At 41.9% G+C, this 25,922-nt stretch overlaps 1 protein-coding gene across 3 annotated transcripts in view; it reads right to left on the minus strand.

Annotated features, from left to right (window-relative positions):
- The window catches only part of ADCY2 (adenylate cyclase 2), a 404,271-nt gene that overhangs the window by 40,161 nt on the left and 338,188 nt on the right, over nt 1–25,922 (minus strand). For 2 of the 3 annotated variants that reach the window (XM_090039146.1, XM_090039145.1), the window contains 2 exons: nt 22,051–22,188; nt 8,586–8,705 (listed from right to left, as the gene is read on the minus strand). In XM_090039146.1, the coding sequence (XP_089895272.1) occupies nt 8,586–8,705; nt 22,051–22,188 (258 nt within the window). The remainder of the gene's footprint in view (nt 1–8,585; nt 8,706–22,050; nt 22,189–25,922) is intronic. The other variant, XM_090039147.1, reaches the window with a different exon arrangement.

A 25,922-nucleotide genomic window follows, 5' to 3' on the forward strand; every position in this document is an offset into this window, starting at 1 on the left:
TGTGTCAGGGAGATGTATCCCTACCTGATGGGGACAGCCAGGTGGGGATTGGGATTGGGAGAAGTCTGATCCCTATGTGGCTGGAAGAAGCATCCCTGCCTGGCAGGGACCCTTTTGACCCCATGTGGCTGCCAGACAGTGTCTCCACCAGGTGGGGATACCTCTCTTGGTCATGTGGGGAACAGGACACTCCCTATCTCCACATGGCTGCCACATAGCATCTCTGTGGAGATTAGACCAGGCAGGTGGGGGGAGACATGGGAGGAGCCCCCATGGCTGCGTTGCTCAGCCTCATCCCCCGCCTGGCCCCAGCCTCGTCCCAGCACTTAAAAAAAAAAGTCATATAAAAAGGCCCATACTCACCGGCTACAGCAGCGGTGATTGGAGCCTCTGGGCACTCTTGGCAGAGCCCCCCCGCCCATGCAGTGCAGAGCAGTGGAGGGCAGCGGAATCCCTCTCCGCCTAGTAACCCTGTGGCAGCTGCTCCATGGTGTGGCTGCAGTGCAGCTCAATAGTGCGTCGCTCACTGCCTGGGAGCTAGGGCCACTGGGACTGAGTGCTGCTGGGCTCTGTCTGACATGTGGAACTGGTCCAGCTCCCAGACAGCGTGCACTGCTCTGCTGAGCTGCAGCTGCAATGCAGGTGTGACAGGTGGGGGGGCGATCCATGGTGGCCCCTACTGCCCCTTGCTGCATGGGAGGGGGATCTGCCATGAGCCCCCAGAGGTCCAAATAACTCCTGCTGAAACTGGTGAGTGTGGGGCTTTTTTTTTTTAAAGCTCCACACTCACCGGCTGCAGCAGCAGTGAGTGAGGCCTCTGGGCACTTATGGCAGAGCCCTCCATGTAGGCAGTGGGGGGCAGTAGGGATCATTCTTTCCCCCTGGGCTGGCATCTGTGCAGCAGCTGTCGCTGAGTGGTGCTGGGTTCCAGCTTACATGTGGAGTGGCCCCAGCTCCCAGACAGTGTGCGGCACCGTGCCAAGCCACAGTCCACCTGTGCCATGGGGAAGCTGTCATGTGAGTGCCAGGTGGGGGGGATGACCCCCGGTGTCCTCCACTGGGTGCAGAGACTCTGTCACAAGCCCCCAGAGGTCCCAATCCCCACTGTCAGAGCCAGAGAGTATGGGGTAGGACAGCCATGGGGGCTTTTCCTGCAGCTCCTCCAGCTGTGGCTGCCTCTGCCCCTACTGCTGCTCGTCCAGCTGGCATGGATGTGGGGGGAGCAATGCAAGCATGGCTTGCTCTGGGCAGGAGCATGGCATAGCCCCCGCTCCCAGTGTTGCTGTGCCTGCATCAGCACTGGGAGCAGGGGCTCTGCCCTGCTACTGCTTGCCAGCTGGTGCAGTGGGACATGGGATGCAGACGTGGCAGTGTTGGGAGTGGGGGCTATGCCCTGCTGCCGCTTGCCTAGGCAGAAGGGAGAGCCTCTGCTCCCAGCACTGACGCGGCCCCCACCCCCCACCTCTATCCCCAAGTAATGCGCCCCTCCCACCCTGGCTGGGAATCTTGTCCCAGCCCCAGCCCCAGCCCCAATCTCTCCCTCCCCCATGCTACTTCTCTCCTCCCTCCTCCAACCCCAACAGACTTACCAGCTGGAGGCAGCTGTGTCATCTGCTTGCTTAGTCTATGGCTGAATCTCTGAAGCAGCCAAATCTTTTCTGAAGCTTTTCTGAGTCAATTCAGATGGTTTGAATCAATTTGAAGCTTTTAATTGGTCTCTCAATTCTATTCAGATTTGGAGATTTGGTCCCCAAATCAGGCCAAATCCCTTCTGAATTGAATCAGCTACCAAAACTTTGCACAGCCCTAGTGGAGAAGCCTTTCCTGGCCATGTGGTTATTGGGTCCAACCCCTGTGTGGCTGGGACACAGCAGGCCACCAGACCCTTGTCTCTTGCCAGCCCCAGGCTGGCACCTGAGGGAGCCTAGAGCTCCCCTTGCAGCTGCTATGAGCCAGAACAGGGGAGGGGGCAGGAACATATCTGGTCTCACGTGCTGTGGTTGGGAGCAAATTTGCTCTCTGGTCTCACGTGCTGTGGTTGGGAGCAAATTTGCTCCCGAGCTGGCACAAGTGTAGGCCCTTTCCCTGGGGGCAATTTATTGCTCCTTTTTAAGGCACAGATAGCTTTATTATGCATTAGCATATGTAGGTGTGTCCTACATGGGTTGCTCACAGGATTAAGCCCAAAGTATCTGTTACTGTAGACCTGCAGTAGTTCTGTTGGTCAAAAGATCAAACTAGGCTCATGCATAAGATATGAATATAAAATATGTTTAGTTTGGATTAATCATTGGCTTCCAGCCTGGCTTTCACACAGTGAACAATGACAACTTTTTTGCTACATCTTGTATATCAAATATACATTGCATGAAGGTGGTTGCATTTCCATGAACATTTTTTCCCTGATCTAAAGACTAAATGAGCAAAGTTTCAGGATTATTATAATTATTGTGAAAGTGGGAAGGGACAATCAAAATCAGTGTTAAAATGGAAAGAACATTACAATATATTCTCAGCTTTGGCACCATTATGAAGGTCCTTTAACATATTAAAATACATTTTCCAAAGGGAGGATCTATACAGCATCTGAGTATTAGAGGTTTGTATCTTTTTTTTAAAGTATCTTTTCTTAAGCTGCATAACATCTTATTTCTAGGTATGCTATTTCTGGTACATTACTGGCTTGTTGACAGAAGTATTTTTGACTGAACCTGAATCATTATATGCTAATTTTGGAAGATCACTACTGTGAGTGCTTTCCATAGCTGTAATTAATCTGTGAATTGAATTTTTCTCAGGGACCTCTCATAATTTATTTCTGCATGAAATAATAAACAAAAGGATTATGGTCAGAATCACCAAAATCAAACCTTTATTTATTATTGCACTTCTTTAAATGATTCTCATTACATTTCTGTGAATTCACTTTTCTCCATCCCTCTGAGGTAGACAGCATGAAAAGATGGGTGGAAAAGAGAGACACTCAAGCATTTCAAATCCAGAGAGTTGTAGTTATGCCATTTTTTGTGATTGTATCATAAATCTTGTGATATTTGGTGTTTTCTCTTAAAGTTTAAGTCCCTAGCTATGTGTGGTTATATAAGATTTTCTGCATTATATATACAATCAGTTAGCAGCCCAAATGGTTGTAGAGAAAAACTTGAAACCATGAAGCATATGGGTTAGAATATTTTCAGTTAAGATCGTGATTTGGGGTCTGACTAGTAATTTTTGAACATTTGAGGTTTGGCAATATGGGGGTTGTTACTTTATTTTGTCTCTCAGAAAGTTATCATGAAGGCCTAGAAGATTTTGAATTTTGGATAACTTGCAGCATTTAGAAACTATTTTGAAGCTGAGAACAAAACAAGAAGATAAGCAATTGTTTTACAATGTACTGGGTACTCCTTGACAAGCCTTGCAAAGAAGCAGAAGGCACAGAAATATAACTAAGTGCATCTCATATTGTAGTAAGAAATATTATTTAGCAAGCTTCCAAAATCTTTTACTGAAGCAATTAAAAAAATCTCTTCTTCACTCATTTTAGATTATAAAGTCAGTAGATGCATCAGCCTCACTCTTGCCAATCATAGGATGTTTATCAGTGTGAGTAATAGAGCCATATAGCCATAGAAAAGTAGGGCTGAAAGGGACATTTACAGGTCGTTTAACCCAACCCCCTACCTGAGGCAGGATCATCCCTATCCAAATCAGCCTTTGCAATCATAATCTAAACTCTACATAAGACTAACCTGAACTGACACAAGATAGACCTAACACCCTAACCTGCCACAGGAAAACCACAGCATCCAATGTCCTGCTTCTGTACAATGTTGCCAATAATGGCTCAAGAGGTCACAGGTAGAGGGCCACACCCCCTGTTTCAGTGGAAGGCAACCCCTGACACAGTCCATTCTAATCTGACCCTTGGGTAAAATTCCTTCCTGACCCCAAATATTGCAATGAGTCTGACCCTAAGTGGAGTGGCAAAACCATCTATCAGGAGCATGCAGCTTTGCTCCTAGCAAGAGAATCAGCTTACCCCAGTTGAAGTCCCCAAGCTTGGCTGTAGCCAATACCCAAGGCCTCTGAGGAAGCTTAAAAACATCCTGACATATATAGCAGAAAAAAAGGAGGGTGGGATGGGAGAAAACAGCAAAAGCATGGAAAATACTTATGGTAGAAAACAGGCACAGCTACACCCAAATTATCCCCATCCAGTGGCTGTCCAACCTCTTCTCGAACAACTCTAGTGATGGAGAGTCCACAACTTCCCTAGGCAGCCTATCCCACTGCCTCACTATTCTAACAGTGAAGAAGTTTTTTCCTGATATCCAACTGAAATTTTCTTTGCTGTAACTTTGAGGTATTGGTCTGAGTCCTCCTGTCTGCAAAAGACAGGAAAGGTATTTTCCCTCTTTTCTACGGCAGTCCTTCAAACATTTGAAGACTGCTGTCATGTCCCCTCTTAAACACTTTTCCCACAAGCTGTATGTACCTAGCTCCTTCAGCCTCTTTTCATATGACTTGCTTTCCACACCCTTGACCATCTTTGTTGCCCACCTTTGGACCCTCTCTAACTTCTCCACATACTTTTTAAAATGTGGAGCCCCAAACTGCACACAGTACCCCAGATGAGGCCTAACCAGTGCTGAATAGACAGGTAATATCATCTCCCATGTCTTGCACCTAATGCTTCTGTTGATGCAACCTAAAACTGCATTCACCTTTTTGTGCGGCTGCATCACACAGCAGACTCATATGGTGTCTGTGGTCTAACAAGACTCCTAGGTCATTTTTCACCGTGCTGTGATCCAGCCAAGTGTCCCCCATTTTGAATTTGTGTTTTTGATTATTTTACCTTGCATCTGTCCACACGCTTAACACTGTGTAGGGATATAAAAGACTAACTTTTAATTTAGGAAAATAAAGTTTTGCTATCACAGGGGTTCATATACCATTCAGTAAAGATAGGGTAGTTTTAGCTACAAAAATAGCTTTCTCTAAATCATGCTTAATAATTCCAAAGAATTTTGCCTCTCTCCTGCTGTCCTTCTCAGGCCAGAAATTATGAGCTCTGAAATGCCTCATGTAGTTTAGGATGGACATTTTGTACAACATAGAGGTGTCTAATAAATAAATAAATAAAGAGAAAAGAATAGTGTTGAAATCTTTATTCCACCAAAAATGATTCACTTCAGCTGTATTCTTTTGAGAGCAAGTGACAATATTTTTTGCATTTAGTATTAAGCTCAGTCATTAAATGACACTTAAAGAAAGTGTTCTGATAATATTTAAATTTAAAAAACAAGTTAAAGGAGAGGTACCAAAAATACTACAATACCAAGAAGACCTGGACATTTTAGTAAAAAAAGAGACAAAGAGAATGTTAAAACTGCATCCTTTCCTCCCTCTTTAGGGAAAACTATAAGCATAAAACAAATACAGAGGAGTTCAATATTTGCATTATCATTGTAAAGGTTAAGCTATGTAAAAAAAGTATATATCTGAAGAAACTGTAAAGCCTAAGATTCCTTGAGAGAACACCAGGCTAAATAGTAAGCAACAATTTTTAAGTGTACTACTCAAATACAGGTTGTTGTACCTGATGGCAAAAACAATCCCTAAAGAGGTAGAAAAACCACAGCAAATAACATGGAAAAAAAAGAAAATATACTCTCTGTATAGTTTAAAAATCAATACATAAAATTATTAAAATACTAAAATAAAAAAAAATAATTTGAGTTATTATTTATTTTTATCTGTGTGGGTATGAAAAGTTTTATTGGCTTTACTCTACTTACTCTGGTATAGGAGCAGACACGTAAGATGTTTATAGACAATCAGCATGACCTATAGGTAGACCTGCAATAAACTAGTATAACTGGTTGTCTCTCTAAACCTTTCTCCCTTTTTCTTCAGAGTGAAGAGGACAGGGGAAAGTCACTTCAATTACAGTAAAAGTTCTCAGGTAAGATCCAAAAGAGACTCAGGGGCACTTAAAGTAGTAGGCTTTAGGCAGACTTGAAGTCTCCAAGTCCCAAGTCAGGGCTCTGAAAACCCCTGCTCAGCAGCTGTCTAATCCAGGAGGAAGCTAATGTCCAAAGGTGCATCATTTTTCAATATTTAAAAGTTCCTTATGAGCTATGGTTCTGCTCTGGCATGTGCCCAGAATGTTCTCATTTCAACAAGGCTGAGCATCTCAGCATCTATCTCGCACTGAAGTCTAACTGAAATCCATGTATTGGGATTTCTCCTTTCATCAGAGTTCACTCCTGTGGACATGCTCTGAAAATGCCTTTGACAGTAGTGGACACCACCTTATTTTATAACCCAAATGGAAATGGAGCCATGCTCTGTTCTACACAGTAGCTTAGTGGTGAGACTATTCAACCAGGAAGTGGGTGAATCAAGTTTAATTCCCCTCTCTGTCTGAGGGGATTCTAACACTTCTCTGGAGAGTACCCTAACTATGGACTAGTCCAGGCTGGAGACACTCTCCATCCCTCTGTTTGAAGCAATTCAATTTACATAAAATAATTTATAGAGTTATTGGGCATGAAAGAGAGCAAGAGGGACCATGATTCCACATGCTACTGTTTAGGGTAAGCTCCCACGGGGAGGGTCTTGGGTTTCAGCGATTCCTCCATGGCCTTCTTAACATATTTTAGCTAAAGTTGACCAGCCAGTCAACTGCCCAGTCAAATAAAATAATGTCAGTTGTCAACTCACCACTTATTACTTGACCACATTCAAATACTTCAAATATTCCAACAAAATGAGAATGCTGTAACATGGGCAATGGCCTACACCTTTGTCATTCCTATGCCAACAAGTTGACTGTGCTTGCTATGGGAAGGAAAAACTGTGCTTCTTCCTGCTTCATGTAATATGTGAGCCCGTAAAAGTCACAGGAGGGAAGGGCAGCATGCCTGAAAACAGTTTTATTGGCTACAATCTTCCGAAGTAACAGACTTGAGAAGGTACTCAATACTTATACCGGTTGATTGAAATACAATAAATACCATATAAGCTAGAGACTTGCATATCAGCAAGCCAGTTGTTGATTAATTTTTGGGAGTTGGGGAAAGCCAGGATCATTATTATGGAATCCTCTCTGTAGAAAGGAATACAAACAACTGTTAAAGGGCAATTTCCTAAGTTCCCCAATGGGTGTCCAACTATAAAAATAGATTGTTGAAGTCTGCATCAAAATTTGTTTTCTTCTTTGTATCCCCCCTCTACTTCATTTTCAGCACAAGCATCACAAGGGATCTCTTGATGAAGATATACAAGTGACAGTAGAAGTGAAGTTAATTCTACTTCCTCATCTTTTAATAAGAATTTTGTTCATCTCTGTCCTTCAGCATCAGAATTGCCTGCTTCTCACAAGTCTGGCATTAAGAATCCCGATGGCCAGAAAATGCATTTGACTGTACTTTCGCTAGAGGCATTTATGCCAGAAGCATGCCATTTCATATAATTGAAAAATGTAATATGTTTGAATTTTTTATAAATTGCATCAACAATTTACAAAGTACCAAGAAAGCAAAAGTTCACAGGAAGTCATCTGAATGCTGACAAGGAAAATGTGGAAAAGATAATTTTTGTTTTAGTGATGGATGTACAATATATGAAATGAACGTATTATTGACCTTGTGGTAACAAATCCAAACCAGCATGTTAGTTATTTAAATGCACAACTGAGCGTCACCACACACTGCAATATATTGTAATATATTGTTGATGATTTTAAAAGTATAACATGAAAGCTGCTTGGGCTTTGATAAATGAGTGTCTATACCTGTTGTGTTCTGGGTGTATTGCCTGTATTATACAGCTTATTATTATAGGTGATGCTGAAGATCTGACAACTTTCTTATCACATGTGACAAAACTGAAAAGCACTGTCAAATTGTGCAAAAGTAAACAAGTGGCTGGTGTTCTTTGTTTGTGGGTGTATACTTTTGCATTTAGCAGTATAAAAACACATTTTATTTGAATGAGCGCATGTTAAAGGAGCCAGACTGCTTTATATGACAACTCTGTCCTCATTAGTTTTCCACTCCACTGACCTTTTGCTATCCATAAATTTGATCACCAGTGACTTTATATTTACTTCCATATCACTGAGGAAATGTTAAATAACCTCAAGCCACCTACAATTCCTTGCAGAATGCTGATATAAACAGCCCCATTCAGTGCTCACTCCCCACTGACAAATATTTGAGTTCTGTCAGTAGGCAGCTCTTAATTGATTTAATAGGTACTGCATCGATATCATACAGTTCCAGTGTCTTAGAAATAATCATCTAAGGTTCTTGACTACTAAATTTTCCCCTCTTTCTAAATTTGGCATCAATGCAAACTTAAACACAAAGTCCCATTTTCAGAAGCACTAAGCTCCTTCTCATCTCACTGACATTAAATGAATTGAGTCCTAGTACCGCTGAAAAAAATCAAACCTTTGGAATGTGCCTAAAAAATCCTGGGGACACTCTACACGTCAAACAGGCTGAGTGATACTGGGGTTAATGTAGCTCTTGCATGCTATAAACAAACAGAGAAAAGTAAAATAAACTTACCGGTAGGAAAAAATTACTGTTTTGTGTATACCATAGAGTCTGATCACTCGAATTAGGGTAACTTGCATTTGATGAATTTAGAAAGGGGACGGTACCTATCACAGCATCACCCAGGAAAAACTAGAAGAAACAATATGAAGTCCATTAATGCCTTTAGCTATGACACTTCCAATTCCTGAAGTGTATAAAGGTTTGTCATTAATTACCTACCTTTAGGTTTTCATTTCAAATAGAAAAAAGCAAAGGGGGGACAATATCAGCTGATTGCCTTGTATCTACATGCTTCAGACAAAAAACAACTTAGTTAACTTGAACTGGAAGCTTATCAGTACTTTCTTTCTGAATCGGAGCTGAAAGGCTCTCTGCTAACTTAAGCTTGTAATTGGCAGCTCTGGCACTCCACTGGCAAAGTGAGCCTGATGTGTGCAATATTCAAATGTGTGCACTTCAGCTTCATCTCTTATTTACACATGAGGATTTGAAGAAAGAGGATCATTACTTCTTTCCTTCAAGTCAGTCTTAAGGATCCAATCTTGTTCTCGTTTATGGCAATAGCAAAACATCCACTGTTTCTACAGGAACACAGGATTGGAAGGGACACCTTGTGTCATCAGGTTCAGGCCTCAGTATCACACAAAGAATAGAATACAAAACCTTTCAAAAACTTATCATGCTGCATCTTAATGACTTAGGATTTTTGTCCTCTTCTCCTTGATTTTTACTAACTAATCTCTGAGGTTGATTTGTGACAATCTTCTCATTGTTTACCCTATCAGCATCTCTTTGAGGGAAGCTAATACTGCATTTGTGTCTCTGCCCCTGCGTTTGGATTGCTACCAAATGAGTAGCTTGTAGTGCCCTTTTTAGGATGGGTGGCTTCAGCCTCACGGTTCACACTGCTAGCAAGCAATGAATCTCCATCTACCATCCTACAATGCAACACTGAAGGAAGCAGCACAGCTAAGCTCTCTGTTGTTAGTGACAATGCAGCTGGCAGCTGTCATCCTCCTGCAGGAAACACACTGCAAATCACCTGACAGACTAGAACTGCAAGGCTTTAGTCTGGCTGCCTTCACCTTCAGCAACATCTATGGCCTTGCAACCTTCATCAGAAGAGACGCTGAGTGGTGCCAAGTTGCTTCCTCACCAGACAACAGTAACATCAAGTGGCTCACTATCGATATTGGTGACGTTTCCATTGTCAATGTCTATAAGTCTCCCGGAACTGCTCTACTTGTACTTGCTATTTGACTCCAAAGAACCTAACAGCTTTGAATCAAGAAGATGGCGGACAACTACCAACCCTGACCTGGCTTTCTCAAGTATAAATGTCAGCAGTCAGCCTATCAGATGAGAGCTGAGGGAGAAGTGCTGATAGTCACAACATCAACCATTGCTAATTATAAACCTAAGCTTTGTGGCACCAATGAACAGCAGACCATCTATTAGGTGGAACTTTCACAAAGGCAGGTGGGATAAATTCAAAACTCATACAAACTCTGTTCTGAATCGTTGTCGAACCCAAGGAATACAGACGTGACTGCCTCTTATACTGGGTTCTGTGATGCCATTCTTAGATGTGCCGAGAATAGTATCCCCAGAGGGTACAGGAAAAACTGTATCCCTGGCTGGGACGATGAATGCCAACAGGTATATGACATACAAAAAACTAGAATATTTGGTTCCAAAATGATACCTGTTATTAGACCAACTGGGAAATTGCAGGAAAATTGTCCTTTTCTGCAGGCTTTTGGGATCAAAGTCCCTTCATCAGGCTCTGGGAAAAGTACAGACGGTAAAAATGCAACAACATCTCTCACATTTGGAGAAAGGCCACAGTCATTGGGATTCTAAAGCCCAACAAGCCCGAGGTTGATGCAAAGAGCTATAGACTGATCTCTCTTCTGTGCATTTCATACACACTACTAGAACGTCTCATTCATGCTCTAGTGTACCCCATAATTTATCTGCTGTTGCTTAAAGAGCACGGTGGTTTCAGACATGGATGGTCAACAGTGGACTAGGTAACTTTCCTTACTCAAGACACCAAAGAGAGCTTTGAGGCTGGGGAGAAGGTCAGTGCTGTCCCGGTGGACGTCAATGCTGCATATGATACTGTCTGGCTCCATGGCCTCTACTACAAGCTCTTCCACATGCTACCTGACAAAATGATTGCCAGCTTTATTATGCTCATGCTTCAAAACATCAGTATTACTCTCAAGACCACTGATGGACAGGAAAGCCACCCTAGAAATTTCAAGAATAGAGTCCCACAAAGCTCAGTACTTTCTCCATTGCTTTTCATTATGTACCTGCCTCTCACCCAATCAAGTAAGTAACGGGAAGCCACTGAATCCACTTTGATATCAGACATGGACACCCTTGCTAACTACTTCCATAAATGGTGTTTCTAGCTCAGTATCGCTAAAACAGTTGCAACAGCCTTCCACCTAAATAACAACCAAACAAAGATAGAAATAAATGTTAAGATTTGCGACTAGACACTTGAACATTGTCATACCTTAGCTTATCTAGGAGTCATATTGGACTAGAACCTTACCTACTGCATCTGGAAGTGGTCCAGGGTAAGGTTAATAGTAGAGGAGCTTTTTACCTGTCACCTTACTGCATCACCTGGGGAGCAAGTTTCCAAACACTTTGCACTTCCACTTTGGCACTTGCATATGCTCCTGCTGAGTACTGTGCATCAGTATGAGGCTGAAGCATGCACACTAAGTTAGTGGATTCCAGCCTTAACAGTGTCATGAGAATCATTACTGGATGCCTTATGCCAACTTCAGTTAACTGCGTACCAGCCCTTTCAGGCATTCCTGCCCTTCAACATCCAGAGCCAAGCTGTTGTGCTGGACTTAGGTCTCAAAGCTCAAGATCCAGACCATTCTTTATACTCCAGCCTAGTAACCACAAGCTAAAAAAACAACTACCTACCACCTGAAGTCTTGGCACCCATTCTCCACTCAAGCCAATAATAAGCTCACTGGATCTGCAGATGGCATGTCACCTGCAGCATGGACCTCCCATCTATGGAGCAAGCAACATGCTGCACAAGAACTGTGGCTAAAGAACTTCATCCCTAACACCTCCCAATATGGCAGCTGCCCCATAGGATCTGGACTGCTCTTAAACATCTCAGAATAGGTGCTGGACAGTTTAAGGTGAGCATGAACTCTTAGGGCCCCTCCAGTCCTGGCTGGAGTTGTGGTGCTCAAGCTCAGACATCTGGCCACATAGTTTCATAGTTTCTGGGTCGGAAGGGACCTTAGTAGATCATCTAGTCCGACCCCCTGCCATGGCAGGAAAGAGTACTGGGGTCAAACGACCCCAGCAAGGTGTACATCTAGCCTCTTCTTAAAGACCCCCAGGGTAGGAGCCAGCACCACTTCTCTTGGAAGTCGGTTCCAGATCCTAGCTGCCCTGACCGTGAAGTAGCGCCTCCTGATATCTAACCTAAACCTACCCTCTGCCAGCTTGTGACCGTTATTCCTGGTCACTCCTGGCAGTGCTTGGGGGAACAGGGACTTCCCCAGTGCCTGCTGATTCCCCCTGACTAGTTTGTAACAGGCCACTAGATCCCCCCTCAGCCTTCTCTTGTGGAGGCTGAATAGGTTCAGGTCCCTTAGCCTGTCCTTGTAGGGCCTGCCCTGCTGCCTCCTGCCCATGCGAGTGGCCCTCCTCTGGACCTTCTCCATGTTGTCCACATCCCTCTTGATGTGCGGCGCCCAGAACTGGACGCAGTACTCCAGCTGTGGCCTGACCAGTGCCGCATAGAGGGGGAGTATCACCTCCTTGGACCTGCTTGAGATGCATCTGTGGATGCATGACAAGGTACATCATCTATGAATGCTCTCATGGCCCTCCTTTGGGCACCCAAGGTCTTATTGGCATTGATCATTCTACCTGTTGCTGGCTTTCTGGCCCTCATTCTTTTGACACATGAGTATGGCAACACTCACTTCATGATCATCATCAACAATCTGTCCAAGTATCTCACTCTTTGGTTGTTAGAAACCTCCTTCTAATTTTCAGTGCAATTTCCTGGTCACCTAACACTTACTGTTCTTGTGCAGAAGTTCTTACTCTTATATAGCCTTCCCGTGCTCCTATTTGTGTTTACCTCCTTGATTCATTTATACAGAGCAATCTTATCCTCCACCGGCCTTCAATTTGTTACACTGAACAAGTCCAGCTCTGTACATAATCTCCTTTCATATGATTGTTTTTCCATTTCATTGATCATTCTAGTAGCATTTATCTGCATCTTTCCAGTGTCAGTTAATTTTTCTTGAATGTAGGTGACCAGAGTTGTGCACAATACTGCAGATGAGGTCTTGCCAGGGCTTTGTATAACTTCCTTGCTTGATATATCTTAGGACTGTGATCTTCCTTTTTCACAGCCTTATCACACATGTCATTGTGGTGGATTGCAGTCATTCTGTATGTAACATTTCTCCTCCTTGTTATTTTCAACTGATGAGCTCCTAATTTACTGCAAAAGTTCTTGCTGTTTGGCTTCAAGTACAGACCTTCTGTGATGCAATTGTGAAAATGTCTAATGTAGTGAAGCCTAAGTAACAAAACTCTCTGTTTAACATAGGTAAGTTCTAAGACAGACCTCATCCAGAACAATGTATAGTTCTGGTTATTCATTTTCATGCAAGATGAATTGAAACTGGAGCAGGTGAAGAGAATGACTACCAGGGTGATTTGGGTAACAGAGAGCCTTCCCACTGACAAGACAGCAGAACAGCTTGTCTTGTTAAGCCTGGCAAAATTAAGGTTGTAAAGCAGCGTATAATTGCTTTCTACAAATATATATAATGGGAGTAAATCCCAGGCAAGGGAAACAGCTATTTATGCTAAAGGAAAACATAGCACAAAAAGAAATGTGTACAAACTGGCCTCAGATAAATCCAGACAGAAAATCAGAAACAACGTTCCAACTGTTTGAGCAACTAAGTTTTATACCAGCCACTCAATTGGGAATGCAGCGCTAGAGATGCAGAGACGAACAACTGTCACTAGTTAGGATGGAGCTCAGTAAGTTAATGACAGGAGAAACATGATGTGGGGCTGACAATAATAATGGACTAGACTGGATGACCAAGGAAGTCCATTCCAAGGCTGGTGCTCCTTTGATGTTTGGATGGCTCATGAGGAGTTTGCTTTTTTTTTTTTTTACATTACTCTCTCCTGTCTTAAACATGCAATGGTCTTTCCTTTCTCGCTTCTTCCCCTCCCCATCTCAACCAAATCAAGATGTCATTCTGTATTCATGTTGAATACAGCACTGGACCAAGGCTCTCATCTGTATAGTGAATCTGATACCCTTAACACATGCATTTAAAAAAAAAAGATCAAGATAATCTGAGTAATAAAATGCAATTATTTGTGAAAAGAAAAGAAAAGAAAACCTGTCATAACATCTATAGGCTGGGGGAGGAGCATGACCTTCTCAGTAGCACAAGGACAGCAAAAGATCTCAGAGTCATTGTCAACTCCAAGAGGAATATGAGTTGTCAATGTGATGAAGTAATTAGCAGAGCTAAACGCACTTTGTCATGTATTAGTAGGTGCATCATGAACAGGTCTAGGGAGGTGATGCTCCCCCTCTATGCGGCACTGGTCAGGCTGCAGCTAGAGTACTGCATCCAATTCTGGGTGCCACAGTTCAAGAAGGATGTTAACAACCTTGAGACGGTCCAGAATAGGGCCATTTGTATGATTAGAGGCCTGCAGGGAAGAACTTATGAGGAAAGGCTGAGGGACCTGGACCTTTTCAACCTTCGCAAGAGAAGGCTGAGGGGGGATTTTGTGGAAGTATACAAATTCACGGGGGGGGGGCGGGGGGCGGCAGGGAATAGGAGATGCTTTGTTTACCAGAGCACCCCTTGAAATAACCAGGAACAACAGCCATAAGCTGATGGAGTAGGTTTATGTTGGTGCATGGTTAGGGTTGCCAGAATCTGGAAATGGGCTTCCGAGGGAGATGGTGCTCTCCCCTACTTTGGGGGTCTTCAAGAGGAGACTGGACAAGCACCTGGCTGGGCTCACATGACCCTAGCACTTTTTCCTGCCACTGACAGAGGGTTGGACTCATTGATCCTTTGAGGTCCCTTCTGACCCTAGCATTTATGAATGTATTCAGTTAATCACATCTTCAGTTTTGACCTAGGCACATGATAAAGCAATTAATGGTGTTATAAAACAGGAAATAAACCTCAAAGTTATTCCACAAAAATCTTTAATAACTTTGGAGGTGGTTCCTATCACTCCATTAATTGAATGTGTGGTTAGGTGTGCTCGCACAACCATGCCTTCAGGCATGCATGTGTGGCTTGGCAGGAAGCACAATTGTGTGGATCACACATCAGATCCTATCGTGCCATTACCTATACAACTGGCAGAGACTTCAAGGATCTTTGTTAGAAACAAAAGAAATTCCTATTTCCTTCCACTAAAATCATGATATTTATGTTAATTCATCTTTTTTTTCAATTATTTCACATAATTACTCCTGATTATATTCCTTTTGGTAGATTAAAACAGGATTCATATATCTCATTTAAAATATCAGCATATCATCCACTCCAGATAGCTGACCCTTGCAACAGGAAGACTGTTGATATTTTTATTTTTTTGATTTATAAGATGTGGGATCGGTAGAAACATATTATCTCCATTAAACCTAATGGCTACGTTTTGCCTTTTCCTAACAAAAGAGTTCATGGAAATAAATGCAGTTAATGGAGTCCGCTATTAAGAACATGTTGCTGGGAGATATAATAATGATACTTCAGACTCTCACCCACAATTTGCTATTAATATTAAGCCAATGCAAATTTTGAATTCACATTTTAAAGTCATTTTTCCAAGTCAGAGAATGAAGATTTAGTGTCAAGGTGGGAATTGTACTTAAAATTATCATTTCATGAATATCACAGAGCATGGTTATTTGTTATACTGCAATCATTACTGTTAATTCTACAAGACACAAAGGCTTTGGGGTATAGTCTTTGAAGCTCTGTCATAATTTGCATTCTAAATAAAAGAGGACTTGAACTAATAAATGTCAATTTACCAAAAAATGATTTTGACTGTGTCCTTTTCAGAAACAATTTTAATTATATAAACAGTTGTAGCATAGATACTAACTCAGAGGTAATGCTCTTTGTGCCTTTTCTACTTATCATTAGCAATAATAAGAGAAGAAAAATTTGGATCCAGACACTGATTTAAAGAGCTTGGAAGGGACTACTATAAGACACTGCATTGATCCAAATAATTTTTGTTTGACCAAAGCATTTATTCCACAAAAATACAGAATCTTGATTTGAAGACATGATGAGATGGGGAATCCATCACTTCCCTGGTAGCTTATTTTAATAGCTAAACTCTCTCACTGTAGCAAAATTTGTCTAATTTTTCATGGGAATTTGTCTGATTTCAGTTTCCAGCTACTGGTTCTTGCTGTGCTGTTCCCCAATAGACCAAATAATGGAACTTGTCTGCATGAAGAATGCTTGAATGTTTGAGCCCTTCTCTTCTTATTGTGCAAACCAGGGAAAGAAGGGGCAGTCCCTCTTCTATTAAATTAACCAGCCAACCAAGCAAACAGACAAACAAACGAGTGAGAGAGAAAAAAGAAGAAAACAATTCTTCTCCTCCCCTACTAACCCTAGGTTCTCCAGGGAACAGGAGACTCAAATTTTAGTTTTCCCCTTCACCCAGAGGGGATTTGACTCTTAACATCCTCCTTTGCACAGCAGTGGTCCAATACCAGACTGTGGGGCAGGTAGTGTCCAGGGTGCTCTCAAACCATTCTCTTGAAGCTGGCCTACAGTGCAGCCAAGAGGGATGCTATGTGGGCCCAGGAGGAGAAAAGCAAGCCAAAGGGAATATAGCTCGGTGAAAGAGATACTGCAATGTGAGGAAGAAGGCCCTGGGTCCCCACTCCTAATGGCTTTACTGCTTCTTGCATTTAATATTGATTGGATAACATGGATAAACTGCAGTGCATTATGGGCAGAGGCTAGTGAAAAGTTATGGGTAACATTTCCAGAAGTGTCACAGGGTATGTGCTGCAGCCCTGGCACTCCTGGGAAGTGCTGTTCTAACTATGTTTCAACCGTGCTCCCACTAGCACTTCTAAAACCTGAAAAAGAAGCGATGAAGTTGCTTTGGGGTTGTTACCGTTGTCAAGCACACAGGGATGAGATGACAGGGATACCCCTGGCACTTCTGGGTTTGGCACATGTGAGCGAAGAGTAGATGGGCTGGACATACAACTCTCCCTAGGAGTGCAGCAAACATGGTGTGGACATAATCTAAGTGATTTAGTGCACCTATATATGTGACAGAGTTTTGCTCCAATGTATGCTAATTAGCATGCATTGGACCAGACTCATTTAATCGAGTCTGCTGTGAGTCTGCTGGAGTATGCTAATCAGTATGCTCCAGCAGCTTCTGCATCATGTGTAGTCAGCATCCCTGTGTTTATATAAAATTAAAAAGTGAACACAGGAAGGGCAAGAGGTTTCCCAGTTATTGGGGCCTCACCTATTCAGAATTCCTTTGCTAAAATTAGCTCACAAAAATCCTTTGGGTGGGTATATGGGCCGGAGTAAAACTGACGCTCAGCTGGTGAAGTGGTGCTTCTGGCCAGAAATGTATGACCAGAATGAGAATTTTTGCCAGGCCTGCCTTGCTTGCCGAAGGGTAAGTTGGAGGAAACCACCACGTGCTCCCTTGCAACCTATGCCCATAGTTGACATCCCTTTTTCTCATATCACCTTGGATGTGGTGGGCCCTCTCCCTTAGAGAGCGTAGGGGTATCAATTCTTGTTGGTGATAATAGATTATGCAACTTGGTTCCTGGAGGTGGTTCCTATGTAGATGGTTACTGGCCCTCGGGTGGCAGACGAGCTCCTTACGTTGATAACACAGGTGGGAATCCCCAAGGAAACTATTACTAATCAGGGCTTGAACTTCATGTCTAGCATTTTAAGGAGCCTGTGTAAGGTGCTTAAAATTCACCACCTATGCATGACAGTCTATCATCTGAAAACCAATGGCCTGGTAGAATGGTTTAATGGTACTCTTAATATTATATGTTACACCGCTGCATACAAGAGGAATCCTGTTAAGTGGGAGTTGTTGATACCACCGTTGTTGTTCTCAGTTAGGGAGGCTCCTCAATCCTCCCTCGGGTTTCCTCATTTGAGATGGTGTATGGCCATCACCCAAGGGTCTTACTGGATCTGGTATGGGAAGATAGGGAGGAGGCAATACCAGAAGGCCCCTAACATCACTGAATAAGTAAGGGACCTATGGTGTCATCTACAAGTAGTGGGAAAAGTGTCACAAGAACATGTGAGGCAGGCCCAGGAATCTCAGAAAGATAGATATGACAAGGGAACCTAAATAAGGGAATTTCGAGTAGAACAGAAGGTGTTAGTTTTACTTCTGGACACCACAAATAAGTTCCTTACTTGTTGACAGCACCCATTTGAAATAGTTAGAAGGGTTAGACCCATGGATTATGAAGTTTTTAGACCCGGGTATAAAAAGGAAAAACAGATATATCGTATTAATCTGCTTAAGGTGTGGAGTGAACATGAGGATCTGTTGATCGATGTTACCCCAGAGGAAGACTACTTAGGATGGGATTTATGTATGCAATATGGAGGGCTGCAGTTCAGTGGACATGGAGGTTCCATTGGGGTCTTTGTTGGATAGCCAATAAAAAGGCCAATTAAAGCATTTGGTGAATGAATTCCAGGATGTTTCAGTGAAACACCTGGTTGTGCTAAGGGCATAGTTCATTGGATCATCACCCCTGAAGGCCAGGTAGTGTGGGAGCAGTGGAGAAGGATCCCCTACCATAGCTACCATATGATACAGGCTGAGATCACTAAAATGCTGGAACAAGGTATAATTCAAGAGCCCTGGAGTCCATGGTATAGTCCCATCGTGGCAGTGACTAAGCCGGATGGGTCGTTAAGGTTATGTGTAGACTTTAGGAAATTAAATGCTATATCTCATTTCAATGCCTTTCCTATGCCACAGATTAGCAAAATATTAGAGAGAGTGGGGCAAGGTAAATTTATTTCAACATTTGACCTAGAGAAAGGTTATTGGTAGGTTCCATTGTGAAAGGAAGACCAAGCCAAAACTGCCTTTGGCACCCCTCAGGGATTATATGAATTTAGATGTATGCCTTTCAGTTTACATGGGGTGGTAGCAACCTTCCAGCAATTGATTGACTGGGTATTGGCCCCGCATCAAGATATGCGGTAGCTTATATATATGATATTATTATACTATACTATATATAATAGTTGGGACAAGCACCTAATTACACCAGTGGGGATTACAGCCAATCCAAAAAAATATGTATTGGGACCGGACAAAATGAAATATATAGGGTTTATTGTAGGGCAAGGACGAATTCGCCCTGTAGCTGATAAGGTGGAGGCCTTGTGCAACTATGTTCCTCTCCGGATCCATAAACAACTGAAGCCCTTTTTAGGCCTCACAGAGTATTAGCAGTGGTTTATTTCCCAATTTGCAGAAATAACAGCCCCCTTGATCCACCTACTATGGGGAAAGGATAGTGGCCCCCTCAAATGGGATCCTAAAAGTGTGCGTCTTTGAGAAGACTAAGTTAGCTTTGTGCCAGAAGGCCATTCTAGAAAGTTCTGATTTTAAACAGCCTTTTTTTCTTCAGACAGTTGTTTCCAAAAGGGCACTAGGGGCAGTATTATCACAGGAAATTGATGGAGTCGCCCACCCAATATGCCAGCTGGAAGTTAAATCATCAAGAACAAAGGTATGCTACTACAGAGCATGAATGTTTAGGTATTCAGTGGGGGGTTGATTATTTTTGTTATTATTTATTGGGTTGAGAATTCACCCTGATAACAGATCATGCCCCTTTGCGATGGCTTAAAATGAATCAGATAGATGATGCTCACATACCCCGCTGGGCCCTTGCCCTTCAACCTTTTCATTTTAAAACTGAGTATAAACCTGGAAGAACTAATATTGTAGCTGACTTTTTCTCGAGATGTTAACTGGGGCAACAGACTCTGACCGAGGAAAGGCTACATGGACAGGGGTGGTCTCAGGTGGAACCCATACAAACTCAAAACAAAAACAACCTGCCTAGTGGCAAATTCAAGGGAGAGCTGTGTGAAGAAGCTTGTGGTGCCTCTTCAGGAAAAAAGCAAGATCCACACCTGGACTTACCAGCAGGAGCAGTCATGACACTGAGGAGGGACATCCTGGCATGTCTGGAACCCTATTTATCAGGGTGCCGAGTGATCCAGACTGGATCCCCATCGGATGCTGGGGTTACTTCATTTGGGAACTCCCTCCAGAAAGAGAGCGCGGTGAGAAGAGAGAACTGAGGCAAGATGGAGGCTCTCAATAGAAGTTGATGATACTGAACCCCATTCCTGAAGTTTGAGACCTGGTCCCGGTCAATGAGCTCAGAAGTGCTCTGACAGAGCACATTTTGCCCAGTATGGCAGCACTGAAGGTTAAAGCCCTGGGAGCTGAGGGACTGGAGCGAAGAGACCTGAATACACTGGGAAGTTTCTGTTCTGTTATGATTCTTATGTCATGGGGATTTTGAGACTGTTTGACCCCTAGGATGGCATTAACACTAGTCAATTAGGGAAATGGCCAGTGTCCCTGAAGGAAATAAGGCAGACCTGTGGAACTATAAAAGTGAAAGCTCCTATGTCTTGTTTTTTTCTCAGTTTTTTTTCCCCTTTGTTTTGCCAAAGGGGGTGGAGGGGAATCCTCACTGTGACTGATCCAGTCAAGGCCTAAAACAAAAGAAAACAGAAGGATAAGAGTGAAGAAGGACTGAGTATAGAGGGACCCACCTAAGCTCAAACCTAGCAAAGGGGTTTGTCAAGGTTACAGGTCCCAGGGGAAAATACCCACCAGTGTCTGTCCCTTTTGAGACATACTCGGGACTGATTTCCATGACGAAGGCAAATAGCTTAAAGCGTGATGACAGGCAGCCAAGTGATAAAGTAGACAAGGAGGAAGACTGAGTGAATAAGATCCTGATGGTACTTGCTAATAAAATAACATTTGGTTGGCGTGAGGCTGGTGGGAAAGGGGAGGTTGGAGCCCCAACAGGAGTGAGCTTATAGCCATAACAGGAAGATTCACACTATAACATCACCTCCCAAAGAAGAAGTTCCATCAAGTTGTGGCAGGTGAGAAATTGGGCTGTGGCTAGAGTCTGATTAGTTAAGGCTGAGACATTCCAGTTAACAACACACAGGTATAAATCATCAGGACGCTGAGGACCATGCCCTGAGGCAGTGTTCCCTCAACTAGAAGCAATTAAAAACTGAAAGCAAGAAGAAAGTGAGAGGTGTGACCCTACTAATTTAAAGCATGTTATTACCCTTCTCAAAATCTATATTATCCTAGTTGAGAGCAGAATTAAGACCTTGATAACATATTTTATTTCACACAAATGAGAAATACGCTATATCAGAACTTGTTTGTGTTATGCAAACCAATGCTCCAAGTACTTTAGCTATGCAACACTGTGGTTTGAACATTCTCTTTTATTAACAACAACACATTGTTTAGACTGATGTGGACAAACATTCCTTTTCCCTGTAAACTATGCTAGGAAAGGAGAGGCTGGATTCCAACAGAATTACATGCTTCTGGGTGCATCTACATGTTCATTAACACACCATAATAATTGTGCACTAAGTTTAGTATCTGTAATAACAAGTATCAACTTAATGTACTATAATCAGCGTTACTGCACAGAAGTGCTGGTACATGCTTTTTTTCTGTGACACTAATGTGCAGTAGACTAATTCTACCACAGATTAATGCATTAGCATGGGCTTCGTCTGCCATGCTAATGCACAGTAGAATTAGTTTACTGTGCATTTAGCATCTCTTGTAGATGCGCCCTCTAAGACCACATCAGTTTGGGCCCTAAAGAGCTTAAATCCCCATGAATTTCACATCAGCACTTTTGAAAATGTGATGTTTTCTAAACACATACTTTCCTTTCTTTCTTTTTAAAAGAAAAGTAAGGAAGCATGTTATATTAAAAGTGCAAGATTTTATCAGATTGCTTTAGTAAACTGGCAAGTATCAGAAAAAAACAAAACAAAACAAAAATCAAGTTCTTTGTATAATGTCTTGCATACATTCTCATAATAATTTTGTCCAGGAGGTGAATTATTGGAGCTCTTCTCACACTCATAAGTCATGACTGATTATCCTATTATACAGCATGTTTTATGTTGGTTTGCTTTACATTTCTGAGTCACTGCAAGGCCATTGCTATCATTCATCCTACTAAAAAACCTACAGGACACAACTTTAAAATATCAAAGTAGTCTGTAAAAACTGAAATAGACCTTGATATACAACAGAAATGGACATTACTTACCATGTTGAATATGGCCATTGTTAGTATAATAGTAGTAGTTGTCAATGTAAGAGTGATTCGTGGCCAAGGACGGTTGGCAATTATTCCAGATGATTTCAGTATCCACAATAGTGAAGCTGAGGTTTTCTTGCTGCATTGCTAAGTACAGATAATATGAAAAATATAAAAGCATAAGTAACCTTAATGTCTATGGATTTATTTAGGTTATAATCAAATTGTGAACAGAACTGATATGTATAGGCAATAACTCAACAGAGCTCTAGACAGTGTTCAACTGCTATCTTGTCCCAGTGGTTAATTCTCATTCTTAGAAATTAAGTGAAATGAGCGTTTAGTTACAACACTTACCATAACAGCAATTCTGGGGCCGAGGTTACAAATATGGAACTATTTAATTAAACATACAAAATACAGTGCCAGTAACTCATAATGAAGAATAAAAAAGCAACACCAGTATCATTATCACTATTATTAGTAAAACAGTATAAAAATAACTAATATCTAAAAGCCTTTAGGCAGTTTAACAGTAACTAAAGCCCTGTCTCTAAGATCTTCAGTGCAGCTGAAGGAATCTACCTATTTGTCTCCCCATACAATGAAGGAAATATTACGCTGAATTTTTAATATACATAAAAACTATATTTCTAGTCTTTTTGTGTTTAAAGATTGTTTTATGGTTCTTTTTAGAGGAAAGACATTTTATGAAACCAAAGTCCCCTCTTCCAACCAGAGGTATAACTGGGAATTTTGGTGCCATGGATAGAAAAGGGGCACTGGGGGAGAGGAGTGCAAAGGGCTGGAGAGCAGGAGGTAGTGCTGAGTGGGGGGAGAGTCTTATTAGAGATTCAAAAGATCACAACTGGTACTGCTGCAGGTGCCACCATGTCACAGTATCCTGTCACTGAAGGCTCCTTCTGCTGCTGTTGCTGCTCCTGCCACCATATGGGCTCCCTGCACACACTGGCACCATTCTGGTGGCCCCGCTAAATCAGCACCTAGGCCTGGTGCCTTGTTCGCCCACCTCTAGTTATGCTACTGACTCAACTACATGCAAAATCTCTGACAGTAAAACACCAGGATGGTTTTGATAATTCTCCCCTGAGGACAGAAAGTTAATTGGAAGTGAACTGCATTAACTTTTGCTACAGGTACTGGAAGATATCATTTGGCAATAACTGTATCAGCAAATAGAAAATATTTCCTACTCTGTGGCAAAAACAAAACAAAAATAAAGTAGCTATCTCCACCTGTCTCAGTCTCCAATGAAGTTTCAATCACCTCAAATCATGTAGGTAAAATGGGACAGATTCAATGCCACCTGTTAGGGCATTAGTGGCTTTAGGCAACCATGGTCCTATCTTATTCTGCTTGAGTCCATGAAAAAATGTTAGCATGCCTACTATTGTAATGCACCATCCTCTTTGCCTTAAAAAACAAGTTACAGAAAGGAGAGAGCAAGAAGAGGAACCATCCAACTTTTGCACTGACTCTTTTTACCAGGACTTGAGCAGGGTAGAGTAGAATGGCAGGTGACTAAATCCACTCAGATGCATAAGCTGAGAACAGACGTATCATTTGAGGTGGTTCTAAGGGCTGTACTATACATTTAAATTAAAGCCAGATAGAAACCAGCTATGGAGCTGTTACACATTTTGAAGCACTAACTTTACAGGTAGCTGTTCAGCTCTTTTTACAGCTGGATAGACATTTTCATTGTGCAATAATTACTTTGTAAATTTATTGGGCAATTAACTAATTAATTATGTGACAGTTACTTTGCACATGTGATCCATTTAAATTTATTGCATGATTAACCAGTTTATTATATAATATATGTAACATGTAATAGGGGCCAAATTTTTAAGTGATCAGAGTAAAAAACTGGACAAAAAGAGAAGCTGCACAGACCTTTATACACACAGCCCTACCAAGCTGCATCTCTGATTCTCTGCCAGTGGGTGGCCAAGGAAAGTACACACCCAACAGGCTTCTCCCTGGAATGATTCCAGTAATTTTTAGGTGAGCCACCATTAACTTACAGACATACCCAGCACGGTCCCAGAAAAAATGGTTAGCACATTTTATTTTGCATACTTCACAGGTACTCAAAGCAGGATAATGGACTGGTACATCTGTAGGATCCAAGGACAAAAGCCTTTCTCCCCAGAAAAATGCTGCGTTAGTTTATTCCCTTTTAGGTATAAATGTATAAAAATATAAAAAGGTCCAATGTCTGGAAGAGCAAGACACTCATGTAAAACACAAGCATGAGGGGCATTAAATAAATATTCTGTGGCACATTAAATAACCATTAAGTCCTGCAAAACTTCAAAAACAAAGTGCCTTGTGCCCTTCTAAAATGACACTCAAACCTGAAAACCAAGAAATTAAGAGTTAAGTAATGTGCCATCCTTACTTGCAACACAGCCTTAATTCATCCCTCTTGAACAGTGCACTAATATTGCAATGATGCATGTACAAACATTTGACTCTTCCAGATAATGCCCCTACGACATAATTTCTTTTGTTCACAGCTGCCACATTGATCAGCAAGTGGGTGAAAAGCATGAAACATGATGACTAAACCTAACCATTTACAAGTCTTTCATTTTCCTTCTGTTTATGTAATTTTAATCTCTTTGACGATATTTCTAGTGTACAATCCGAGTCTGCAAATGGATCTTAGAGCACATTAAAACATTACTGTAACACCAAAAATGTTAGTCTTGCATCAACATATCCAAAAGAATCCCCTGTAGCATTATGCAGAGAGCAAGAAATATGTGCCTTCATCATACACAGCAAATTTCAGGACAGTGTGAGGGAGCACGATTAGATACAGGAGCACCTAGAATAGCCATGTTGTAAACCATAATTTATAACTTAGCAGAGCTGGCACTTCACAACAGTTGTACCGTACTAAAGGCTGTGATCTCGTTAGGCTGCACAATGTACGGGATCCACGGAGCAGGTATGGATACTTAGACAGGAGGATTCATATACTATCTGAGAAAGTGCAAAGACTGCAAAGCTTCAGGGAGGCGTAACTGGCAATGTGGTAGGCGGCAGTTTTCTTTCTTTGTCATTACTGAACCAATGCGACACCACCATTATGCTACACAGATCTAAGCTTCTTGAGGTATATGTTTTAGATGAAAGAGAAACCCATGGAAATTTAAAAATTATTGTTATTCAAGTTATTTTCTATTTCAGAATATCTAAAAAAAGGGTTATAATGGATATACATCATAAAAATGTTTCCATCTTGGGTTTCTAATGAAAGGCAATTCAAGTTCACCATTTCTTTTTCTAGACTACTGGGTCTTAACCTTTTTCAACTCCAGGCACCCCACCCTAGGCTCAAGGCACTCCTCTATAATTTTTGTGAACTGAGTGCCACTCCATTTAAAATATATATTTATTACAGTGCTTACCTACTGGCAGAGGGGTTGAGCAATGGGAGCAGGGCAACAGCCAGACAGGAAGGTGCCTGAGCCTGTGCTTACCTCTTATCTCCTCACATCTGGTTTATCTTTTCATATGGGAATCTATCTTTTAGATAATATAAGATAAACTACAACTTTATATTTAACTAGTTACCTGAAATGCAAGTAACCAAAAAGGCTGTTCCATGTCTCTGAAAATAAGCTTGCTGTGAGAAAGTGTATATTTTGTTGGATTCCAATGTCCAGATTTTAGGGACAGAAAAGGAGTATTAAATCCACTAATACTCTGAAGCTGTGATGGTTCAGGAAATATATGAGGGACAGGTTTTTTGGTGATATTTCTTTATTGGACCAACTGTATAGTTGAGGAAGACATACGCTTTCAGGTATAAAGTACCCTTCTTCAGGTCTATAAAAGAAGCAGAC

The sequence above is a fragment of the Crocodylus siamensis genome, chromosome 3 (genome assembly GCF_052110815.1).
Source record: "Crocodylus siamensis isolate JL-2025a chromosome 3, ASM5211081v1, whole genome shotgun sequence".
Classification (NCBI taxonomy): domain Eukaryota; kingdom Metazoa; phylum Chordata; order Crocodylia; family Crocodylidae; genus Crocodylus; species Crocodylus siamensis.